Raw genomic sequence first — 12,020 nt, 5'->3', positions numbered from 1 at the left:
ATGGAGAGGCCTTGTTTTCTGGGTGACATTCTAAAATCACACCTTATTTACAGTCATTCTTAATAAGTCAACATGACGCACAAACCAACTGTGTAAATGACAAAAGGTAATTTCTCTAGAAATGTGATGACTCCTTTGCTTAGCCACCGGAAAGCACTGAGATGGAGTTTCAAAGAAAGTCATCACCTGAAATTACTCCCACTGCTTTAGTTTTACTATGATTCTTCATCAAACTCCTAATGTCCAAGTGCCATCCCCCAAGAAAAAGTTTTCTATAAGTAAACTTGGTCACTGAGGAAACACGTGTCTGGTTTACCTCCTTTTACCCTGGATTTCAGGCTCAACTCCCTTGAAAAACGAACAAACAAACTAGAAACCCTCTCTGATTGTCTCTATTCTCTACTCCCCAAGCCTCTGTCTCATCTGTTCACGTGCTGACTCTAACTCAGTAACATTATTCACCACTTTCTGTCCTCAGAGTACCTGTGTAACTTTATCGTTTCCCCATTTCTTCTCATTCTTATCCAAGAATGGAGAGACCAGGTCTTCAGTCTGCAGGATGACCCAGAACATATATTCTAAAGTGGCCCAGAATAAGCTACTTCTAAGTTTAGCTATGAGATGGGATGATAATAACAAAGCTTCGCCTGACTCACAGGGTGGCTGTAACGACCAAGTGACATAATTATGGGTTAATACCTAAATGCATGCAATCAAATTTGGTGCAGTTTGCTACAGTAAGGCAAAAAATCTGGTTCTAAACCTCCTTTCAGAGATGCACTCAAAATCCCTCCACACCTGGAACAACCCCAGAGGTCCTACAAGAAGCAAAAGGCAGTGAGCTGAGAGTCCCAGTGGCCACTGCGGTTCCACTGCAGGCTAAGCACAGCATGCAGTCCATCCTGCGCAGAACTCAGAAGGACAGAACTCACTATCTCATGGCATCTTTAAAGGACAGCAGGTGTAAAATCATAAAAGACAGAAATAAGCAGGATAAGTGTTCTACTTTAATTGCAAATAAAGAAGAATGTTTTTAGTACAATATGTTTAGTAGAATAGTATTTACAATTCTAAGAAAATAGAATTCAGAAAATCTGACTTCAGATCTCAATTAGAGAGAGAAAAATTATTAATGAGAGGATCCACAGTTTCAAAACATTCCTTTTGGGGCAGTAAATAAAATCAGCTTTTTGTTTAACTATAAATAAAGTTTCAAGTAAGAATCCAACCACACCAGAAAAGCAAAGTACCTGTGAGTTTGATTTTAGACAGTCGAGCCAAAATTCCTGGCAAGTCGTCCACATGCAGCTTCATCTCTTTCCACCGCGTTTCTTCTTTGGTCTCTTTTCCCTCATCTATTGAACCTTCAATTATTGAGGCAGATTTTAGTTCTATCAATTCTGTTTCACTTGGCTTTCTGGACAAAGGTAGGCTAGAAGGTGCAAAAGGCTTCATCTCATATACTTCTGCTTTGGCTTGACTTGAAGATGTTTTCTCAAGGAAAGGAGAGGCCACTGGTTCTGACTTCGGCTTGATTTGCTGGCTGAGGCTTCTGTTCTGCTGTGTGACGTACTAAATGTAAAAAGTACATGTTACTATACAAGGCCTAAAATGCTCTTAAATGGTTCTTTAGTTATATCTTCTATCTGTCCGACTTTTATGGCACTTAAAAGATTTTCCTCCAACTTTATAAATACATGGTATGTGAAATAATATGAGAGTGCTTGTTACGTGGAAATCACTACAGTAAGAGGTAAGCAGAACACAATTAATTCCTTGGCAATAGTTTTCAAATTCTGTGGCTTAGGAAAATCCTAAGAATTTAAGTTCCTTGAAAAAAAAGTTATTTTTATTTCTTATTCATCTCCTCCAGAAGTTCCCCCAATGAAGTGCCAGAAACTGATGGTTTAACATTCAAATACAATGAAAAAGATTTCTATCATGTTCCTAGGCAAACACTGCAGAGAGGCGCTCAGTGGTGGTGCACATTCCAGGCCTAAATGACATTCCAGCAGTGTATATGAGGAAAAATCATGGGCTTTAGAGTTAGACAGTATCCATCACTTACTTGCAAAAAGTAACTACTACAAGCATTCAGTGAGGCACTTCACAGTTTCATATGTATATTGTTATATTTTATATAACATATATCTCACTTAAGCTCTGCAACAGTTGTTAAAGAAGATGGATCACTGTTAATATCTCTCTAATTTACAGATCAGGAAACCAAGGCTGAGAAATAAACTGAAAGAGCCAAGAGTGAACAACCAGTTAGTGACAGGTGGCCCTGAGACTTGAAGCTACTACTCTGGAACTAGTTAAGAGACTTTTTCATTACACATTTCTAGTCTTAGGAATTACAACCTCATAAATGAATCCAGAGTTCTGATTACATAAAAAAGGCATGATACATACCTGAGTTCCTCTTCTAAATATCCATTATCCTTGAGCCCCCGGCTTTACATTACCCGGAAATTAAATCTCTTACCAGAACAGTAAGTTTTATAAAACTTGTTAAATTAAAGTGGGCATTTTAAGTTAAAAAAAGATGAGAGAAATGTCAAATAAGATTTTGGATTATGAATCTGTTATTATTTCAACTTGCACTATTAAGAGTTTTTAGCTATCATTTCCCCATTCTATGATACTTTTCTATCTGAGAAAATGTCAAATGCCTTCATTGATAACTTACAGTAAGTTACCATGTTGCCCATAATATCATGGAGCTGACCTAGATACAGGCCTACAAGAGGACTGAGATATATTATCAATGCCCACTACAAAATGTCAAGCAAAGTACTAAAAACTTAATTTGTTGCATGTGTTAAAAGGCTTTTTGAATGCACTGCTAATGTAAAAAAACAGGAGGGTCACACTGTTAAAGCAATTACTTCTGAATTACTGATATATTAACAGAATTTTAAAGAATTTAAAGAGATGTATTATAACAGTTCAGTTTTCTCTAATTTTAGCCTAGTGAAAATATGCCAGAAATTTTCAGTCTTTCTCCAAACTTAATCAGTAAATTAGAGATCATACTTTTAAGCTCAAACAACAGAACTCTTCTGGTATCAGTTAAGGATGATCAAAACAAGGGATTAAAGTTCTGAATAAATGGAAGAGGACCCTAAATAAACATCCTTTTTAAACAGCACTCCTTACTACTCCTCTTGTAATAGGAATTTCTGAAATCCCCGCATACAGAGAAAGGAAAGGCAGACAGTGGCAGAGCAAGGACAGTCCTCTGAACATACCATGCGCTTGAGGAAGGTGAAGTGCTGAAATGTAATCCACTGCTTATTGATGTTCCTAAAAAGATGCATAACCGTGTGAGGGGATTCCTGCACAGCTCTTCTTTCCAGATACCAGACACATCCTCCAACCCATCCTGTAAAAGAGACAGAGCGGGGAAAATGTTAAAATAATTGCATCTGTCCAGGAGCAATGCCTGTACATGGTAAGCAATGCATATGCCATGGGTCATAGGCTGAAATTATCTAATCCAGATATGTAAACCAACACAATTTATCAGTCTTACTCACTGATAATTGAGCAAAATTCTTCAACAGGGCTAGAGAAATCTTCCATGTCAGGGTCATTATGCTTTTGTTATATTAAATGCCAAAATGACCACACTATAGATGTTAAGAAAATATAAAACAATCAGTTCAATCACTTTTTTAAATATATTTTTATTGATTTCAGAGAGAGGAAAGGAGAGGGAAAGAGAGAGATAAAAACATCAATGATGAGAGAGTCATTGATCGGCTGCCTAGCCCGCAACCCAGGCATGTGCCCTGACCGCGAATTGAACCCCGATCGCCTGGATCCTAGGTCAACGCTCAACCGCTGAGCCACACCCAGCTGGGCTTGATCACTTTTTTAAAAGTATAAAATGAGAACCATAATTTTCATCAAAAACTGCAAACTTGAAGATAAATTTCTATATAATCTTTTTTACAGCACTTCCTAATACAAACTGTTTTTGTTTGTCTCCACTGTATTTTTTTTAATTTTTTTTTTCAATCCTCATCCGAGGATATTTTTTCCATTGCTTTTCAGAGAAAGTGGAAGGGAGGGAGGGAGGGATGGAGGGAGAGGGAGAGAGAGAGGGAGAGAGAGAAACATCAATGTGAGAGAGACACATGCCCCCACCGCATGTGCCCCAACCAGGGCCAGGGATGGAGCCTGCAACGGAGGTACATGCCCTTGGACAGAATTGAACCCTGGACCCTTCAGTCTGCAGGTGGATGCTCTAACTACTGAGCCAAACCGGCTAGGGCTCCTCTGGATTTTTTAGTTCCTTGGGACTTACTCACTTTTGCTACAACAGACAGCAGATTTCTTTCCATATAACAATGGCATAATGTTTGATGAGTAGATCACCCCCACAGCTTACTTGGACTGGGGGAAGAACGGTTCTGCCTTTTGGAATATATAGCAATTACGTTAGACTAGAGATAAGTCACTTCTTCAATGAAATCAGATTCTCAAGCCACAGTTAACTATGAAATGCTTATTTTCCATACGGGTCAATGTGACTACCTATATTATGTATACATAAAGGGATAGCAGTGTATTTTTGACGTTTCTTAAAATCAGTGCTCTGATGTTTCAGTTTTATTTATAATTTTGATGGTGTATATTTTCCCTTTTTGGACTTAACACTGTTCTTTAAGGTAACAGGACTTCAATATTAAATAATTGTGTCTAGAAGACATCAAAGTTTTATTGTCTGGCCCTTAATTTCAAAACCAGTTTTTAGTTCTTCAGGTACAGTGAGGAGTGCTTGCTGCTGGGAGGGAAAGAACCACCTGGAACAATCTCTCTCATGAGATGTCCAAGATGGTGGCGGACTGAGTGGGAGCTACACTGACACTCCCCCAGGACCAAACTGGAATGACAACTAAAATACAGAAAAACCATCCCGAATAATCAAGTTAAGACTAGCTGGAGAGCACCCTCATAACCAAGGAGAAAAAGTGGAGACGGCCCAGAGACAGGTAGGAAGTTCGGAGGCACGAGAGGGCTGGCTGGGCTCCCACAGGCAGCAGCTGAAGGTCCAGAGGGAGATCTCAGCTGTGGGGGGCTCCCACTGAGGACTCTGGGGCCTAAACCTCAGGCTGTGTTTCCCAGCCCAGAGCACCAGGACTGAGAAAGGTGCCCACATAACTTCTGGCTGAGAAAAGCAGCTGGGTTTCTCTCTGCCAGGGAGAGACATCTGGAAATGCAGGCCCCCTCTTAACGGGCCAACACACAATGTTTCATGTGCAGCCACTCACCTTGGGCTCCGGAGAAGGGAGGGCAGAGTGGACTAAACTGTGTGAGGAGAATCTAGGGATGCTGTCTGGGGGAATAGAGCTCAGAGGGCAGCCATCTGGATCCTTGTGCTGAGTCATCCCCCATACAGCAGAGGACATCTTTCTCAGGCTGACATTAACCATCTAAGCAGCTTTTGCTTGGGGGGGGAAGCAATTGCCCTACCCTGGTGGAAAACCTCTCACCCCACCCTGTGGAGTTCCTACAGCCTGAGGCTCATTAAGAGACTGAATAACAATCAGCCTCTGGGTGTTTTGACTCTTCCTGACTTGCTTCTGGACCCAGGGCTTGGTGCACATTTTGGTCCTGTCCAAATACATCCAGCCCCAGCAGAGGGAACCATGAGCTGTGCTGTGCAGAAAATTTCAAATAGGGTACTCAAGGTCAGTCACAAAGAGCATCTGACATTGGCCTGAACCAGAGACCATCCAAAAGACAGAGAGTCCTAGTAGATCTACCTAATACATAGAAACAAATCCAAACAGGCAGCCAAAATGAGGAGACAAAAAAACAAGCCCCCAATGAAAGAACAAAAAACTCTCCAGAAGAAGAGCTAAATAAAATGGAGATAAGCAATCTCTCAGATAGAGAGTTCAGAATACTGATGTAAGGATGCTCAACAGCATGAGAAAAGAAATGGAAAAGGTGAAGGAAATAAGAATGACATAGTAGCCCCAACTGGTTTGGCTCAGTGGTTAGAGCATTGGTCTGTGGACTGAAGGGTCCTGGGTTCCATTCCAGCCAAGAGGATGTACCTCAGTTGCAGGCTCAATCCCTGGTCCTGGTCCAGACACATGCGGGAGGCAACCAATCAATGTGTCTCTCTTGCATTGATGTTTCTCTTTCTCTCTCCCTTCCACTCTTTCTGAAAAGCAATGAAAAAAATATCCTCAGGTGAGGATTTGAAAAAGAAAAAAAAAGTGACATAGTAGAAATTAAAAAAAAAAAAAATCTGAAGGAATAAACATCAGAGTAGCAGAAGCTGACGACTGGATCAGAAAATTAGAAGACAGAGTAGAAAAAATAACTCAATCAGAGATCAAAAAAGAAAAAAAAACAATTAACAGGAGCACAGTTTAAGGGAGCTGTGGGACACCATGAAACGTAACAATATTCATATTATAGGAGTGCCAGAAGATCTAGAAAGTAAGCAAGGGATAGAGAATCTGTTTGAAGAAATAATGGCAGAAAACTTCCCTAATGTGGTCTAGGAAAAAGGCACACAAGTTCAGGAGGCACAGAGAGTCCCAAGCAAGAAGAATCCAAAGAGGCCCAGACCCAGACACATCATAATTAAAATTCCAAAAATTCAAGACAAAGAGAGAATCTTAAATGCAGCAAGAGGATAGCAATCTCTTACTTACAAAGGAGCTCCCATAAGGCTGTCAGCTGATTTCTCATTAGAAACTCTATAGGTCAGAAGGAAATGCTATGAAGTATTCAAGGTAATGCAAAACAAGGATCTGAAACCAATACTCTATCCAGCAAGGCTACCATTCAAAATAGATGCTGAAATAAAGATCCTTCCAGACAAAAAAAGGCTAAAGGAGTTTATCACCACCAAACCAGCATTGTAAGAAATGTTAAAGGGACTGCTATTATAAGAAGTTGAAATAGAGAGAATGAGAAACATAGACATAAAGAAATAAAATGGCAATAAGTACCTATCTATAATAACCTTAAATGCTCCAATGGAAGGACATAGGGTAGCTGAATGGATAAGAAAACAAAACCCAAATATATGCTGTCTACATGAGACCCACCTCAGAACAAAAGACTCACACAGACTGAAACATACACACACAAACAAAAAAAAAACTTCTGGAGGACTTTAAAGGAGAAATTGACAGCAATACAGTCACAGTAGGGGACTTTAACAGCCCACTGACTTCACTGGATAGATCTTCCAGACAAAAAATCAACAAGGAAACAGTTATTCTAAATGACATACTAGATCAAGTGGATTTAATTGACGTTTACAGAACATTTCATCTCAAAGCTGCAGAATATACACTCTCCTCAAGTGCACATGGGACATTCGCAAAGACAGACCACATCTTAGGACACAAAACAAGTCTCAACAAGTTCAAGAAGATTGAAATCATATCAAGCACCTTCTCAGACATTTACACCATGGAATACTATGCAGCTGAAAAATGGAAGGGTCCCTTACCCTCTGAGACAGCATGGTGGGACCTGGAAGGTATTATGCTAAGGGAAATAAGCCAGCCAGAGAAAGACACGATCATACTTATATGTGGAATCTAATGAGCAAAATAAACCAATGAACAAAATAGATCCAGAGACATAGAAGCATGAAACAGAGTGATGAATCTCAGAGGGAAGGCAGGTGTGGGTGGGTGGAGAGAGATTAACCTAAAAACTTATATGCATATATGTATAACCCATGGACACAGACAATAGTGTGGTGAAGGCCTGGGAGAAGGCATGGGGGGGGGTTGTCAATGGGGGAAAAAAGGGGACATTTGTAATACTTTCAACAATAAAGATAAATTTTTTTAAAATCTCTCATGACTAAGTGGGCGAAACTCAGATTTTACAGAATGGCAGTATGAAAAAAACAATCAGCTAGGAGACTGCACTTTTAAATGATGAAAATGCTTCATTTAGTCAAAACATGTTACATTTGTATGAATCAGTGCCTAGAAATTCAAAGACATTTCAGCCCTTTGTAAACAAATTTAGATTAAAAGATACACAGGGTTTACAACAGATACATTAAAAATCTGGAAACATGTAACCATATCCATTATTCACCATCAACAATGAGTCATGAATGTAGAGGTTTGAAAATGAGGTGAGCAGACAAGTAACTGAAGGTCCTGAATTTTCTTTTAATGGCTATAAAATACTTGAAATTTTAAAAGCAGAATCAGACAGGACCACAAGATACCTAATATAGTTCCAGATTACCTCTCTGCCACCCCTTTTCACCATGGCTCTTTCATATCAAGCTTTTGTACTGGGTCTTCCAAGTGGAACAGAGTAAGTCATACAGAGTTTTTGGCAATTATGTTCATAGCTTCAAGAAGCTAAGCTGTTTATTAATTCCTCTTACCAGCATTGAAAAGAATGATCAAGCTACAAACCATGTGGAACCTATGTATATGTAGCCCACTTACTGGCCCTGGGGGATTCTGAGCAGGCAAGGGCAACTGTCCTATAGAAAGCTGGAAGTATGGAACTGAAAGGCAGAAAACCACCTTAGTCTCAGGAACCGGAATTAGGAAACCCTCCGTACAGAGGTGATAATTCAAACAATAAGAAAGGCAGAGCTCTCTGAGAATGAGTGTCTAGAGTCAGGATCAAAGAACACTGACAGTCAGGGATGGTAGAAGGTAGCAAGTAATTCAAACAGAAATCTCAGACCTTAAAAAACAACAACTCTTCATTAAGGAAAACTTCAGTCATATACAAAAACAGAATACAATGAGCCCGCTACTTTTCCCTCAGCTTCAACAATTACCAAACCACGGCCAATCTTGTTTCACCTATACTCCCTCCTCCTTCCCGCCCTCTTCCCGACTTTCGAACCAGAAGGGACCTTTGAAACCATCTAATCAAATTGCTTCACTTTATAGATGAGTAAATTCAATTCCAGAAACAAATGATTTGCTCTGAGATCACACAGACCAGAAAAGACCCATGAAATAACCGTGCCGTGAGGAAAAAGGCATTTCGGACGCGCAGCGGTCAATATTGCCAGGTGCTGGGGAGCTCGTGACACGCGGGGCCTGAAAACAGTCAACGGCATTTGACCAAACAGGAGCCCCTGGGGTCCCCTGTCCATCCCCAGCGTGGGCCAGCTGCGACACAGGCCCCACCTAGCCATTACCTATCCTCCTAAACTACTGGGGGCAAAGTAATTCTGAGCCTCCTCTCTAACGGCTCCATCGGGGCAAATTTCATTCATTCACGAATAATCACCGAGAGCCAACAATGGACACCAGGTCCCGTTCTGGGGGCACTGGGGTCAAGGAGGCGAGGCCGAGAGCGGCCCCTACCCTCACGACGTTTAATCCTGGTTGGGAGAAACAGCCGATAAGCCGCGAGAAACAGCCAATCACCGGCTGCGCCAACCGCGAGGGAACCCGGCGACGCGAGAGGGGCCGGAGCTGCCCGAGGAAGGGAGGCCGGGTCGGCGTCTCCGAAAAGGTGACGTCTGCGCCAAGGCCTCGCCAAGGGCCCTTCCACATGAAGTTGTGACGCGTTTTTCAGGCGGGAGGATGAGAGCAGGGCCACGCGGAACGGTCCGACGCTCCGGCGCGCGGCCGCAGCTGTCACCACCTCCATCGCCGTCGCCACCACCGCGCCCCTCTACACCGCCAGCAGGCTGCGGAGGGGCGGCACGGCGCTCCCCCCGGCCTCCCCCGCACGCCCGCGGCTGGGAACCGAGGCCCTGACGAGCCCCGGGGCCCCTGGAGCCCCGAGGTCCTGCTCCGTCCTCTCTCCAGCCTCCGCTCCGTGAAACCAAAAGCGGCACCGGACAGCGGTCCTCCCGGGGAGCGGGACAGAAGCCCGTGCACCACCCGCACCGCAGCGCAGCCCAGACCCCAGGTCCACAGCCTCTTCCCTTCAGGCTCCTCCAAAGGTCACACCCGCGCTGCTGCCCCGCCGACCTCGCCGAGGGCTCCCAAGGTTGCAGCCAGCCGGGACGACGTTGAAGTACGTGCCAAGAACAAGAGAATTACCCCAAAGTGGTGCCCCAGGGCGGTGCAGTACCTGTCAGGAGGCGTGAGGAGAGAGTGTGCGGGCAGGCGGCCATAACGCGCGAGCCTGGCCGCTCCCGGGGATCCCCGTGTCCTCTCTCCTCACCGGTTGCTGGGCGCCGCCATCTTCCTTCCCCGCCCCAGGAGGAGAGAGCCGCTTCCGGTGCGCCACTTCCGGGGGCAGGACGCGGAAGGGAAGGGCCGTCGTTAGAAGCGAGTGGAATGGGAGCGGCGTGAGAACGCGGGACTGAAGGTCAGAGGCCGGGCGTGCTTTCGGGAAACGCGAGGAGCTCGGTGCGGCCACGTCCCCCGGAAAAAAGGCGGTGGCGGAAGGCGGGCCCGCGCCCCCCGCCCCCCGAGGCTGCCTGCGCCTTTGGCCGCGGCCCGGGTCGCCCGCGCGGTGGGCGGGGCCTGGCTGCGGCCGGCTCGCGGGCGATTCAAAGGCGCCTCGGGGGACCTGCGAGTGCGGAATCCTGCGCCGGGAGGAAGCGGGTCCTGCGACGGCGCTTCCACCGCCAGTGTGATCACAGCTGCGGCTTTACTGTGCTCGCTGTCGAGAGGGGACCGACGGACTGGAGGCCGCGGGCTCCCGGCGCGCGCCTGGGACCGAGTCGTCAGCGTCTCCGGATGTAGAAGGTGCGCTTAGAGGTCAAGGTTTTCTGGCTCTGGAGTGAGGTCAGCCGCTGAGTCCTGCGGGTCCTCCTGGCCTGTGACCTGCCCCAGCAAACTGCTCAAGTCCTCGGAACCCGTAGCTGTACAACAAGAACACTACTGCTATATGTTTTGTAGGTGGTTGAGAGAATTAAATAGTGTCTCTCCAGGGGTTTGCCAGGTACCTGCCCGTGTAAGGACTAATAAATTATCACTAGTGTAGCGATTACTAGGGCAGATCTCAGCAGCCCTCCCATCCTCTGTTTTTCTCGTGTGAGTTCCACACTAAAGTACACGGAAGAAAAAAAAATTTAGGTTTTGAAAAAGAAGAAATAGTTACCTGGGATCTATAAGGGCAATTTCTGTCTTCAGTGATAAGGTGATAGCCATTCTGGTTCAGGTCAGCCAACATTGCTAGGCACAGGGGATGCTGAAAACACAAGGTTCCCCTGATTCTGTAGGAGCTGACAGTGTACCAGCGGGGGTCAGGTGCTGGTCAGTTAGGGAGTCAGTGTGATGGGGTAGGAGAGTCTGTGATGGGGGTAGCGGAGTCAGTCTGATGGGGTAGGGGAGTCAGTCTGATGGGCTAGGGGAGTCAGTGATGGGGTAGGGGAGTCAGTCTGATGGGCTAGGGGAGTCAGTGATGGGGTAGGGGAGTCAGTGCTGCGGAAACGTAGCAGGCCTGTGCAGTTGGAGCAGGCAAGGCCTCAGAGATTTAAATTTGGTACACAGTTGGAGGAACAGCAGATTTTTCCTGCATGCAAGGGAGAAGATACTCCATGAAGAGAAAAAAGCATTAAATACTATATTAAAAGTTTTGAAACTCCTTACAATTTTCCATGTGTTTTTATAAACATGATGTTTATCTCTGCAGCAGATGTTATCCTCTTCATGAATAACATGTTAAGACTCGGGTTTAAGTGACCTGTCCAAAGTTACCTAGCTGCTGAGTTCTATAGCTGCTACAGCGTTGCTTCTACCGTGCCATACAGCCTTATTCACCTAAGCATTTTGAGGGACCACAGCTTCTGTGATTTATAAAGCACAGTATTCCAACCTTATCTGCCTGTCACAGTCATCTGTAGGGCTTTAAAATTATAGATGTCGCCCGGCCGGGCGTGGCTCAGCAGTTGAGCATCGACCTAGGATCCAGGCGATCAGGGTTCGATTCCTGGTCAGGGCACATGCCCAGGTTGTGGGCGTGATCAATGACTCTCTCATCATTGATGTTTCTGTCTCTCTCTCTCTCCCTCTCCTTTCCTCTGTCTGAAATCAATAAAGATATATTTAAAAAAATAAAAATAAAATTATAGATGTCTG

General features: G+C 44.6%; 1 protein-coding gene across 1 annotated transcript in view; it reads right to left on the bottom strand.

Moving 5' to 3' along the window:
- COX10 (cytochrome c oxidase assembly factor heme A:farnesyltransferase COX10) overlaps nucleotides 1-11,748 on the bottom strand; it is a 116,015-nt gene extending 104,267 nt beyond the window's left edge. The window contains exons 1-3 of the mRNA XM_081161910.1: nucleotides 10,063-11,748; nucleotides 3,255-3,388; nucleotides 1,251-1,572 (exon numbers count right to left, since the gene is read on the bottom strand). Of these exons, the coding sequence (XP_081018036.1) occupies nucleotides 1,251-1,572; nucleotides 3,255-3,388; nucleotides 10,063-10,105 (499 nt within the window). The 5' untranslated portion in view covers nucleotides 10,106-11,748. The remainder of the gene's footprint in view (nucleotides 1-1,250; nucleotides 1,573-3,254; nucleotides 3,389-10,062) is intronic.
- Nucleotides 11,749-12,020: the final 272 nt, after the last annotated feature.

The sequence above is a fragment of the Miniopterus schreibersii genome, assembly GCF_964146895.1.
Source record: "Miniopterus schreibersii genome assembly, chromosome: 16".
In the NCBI taxonomy this organism is placed as follows: Eukaryota; Metazoa; Chordata; class Mammalia; order Chiroptera; family Miniopteridae; genus Miniopterus; species Miniopterus schreibersii.
This window is presented reverse-complemented; position numbering and strand designations above follow the sequence as displayed.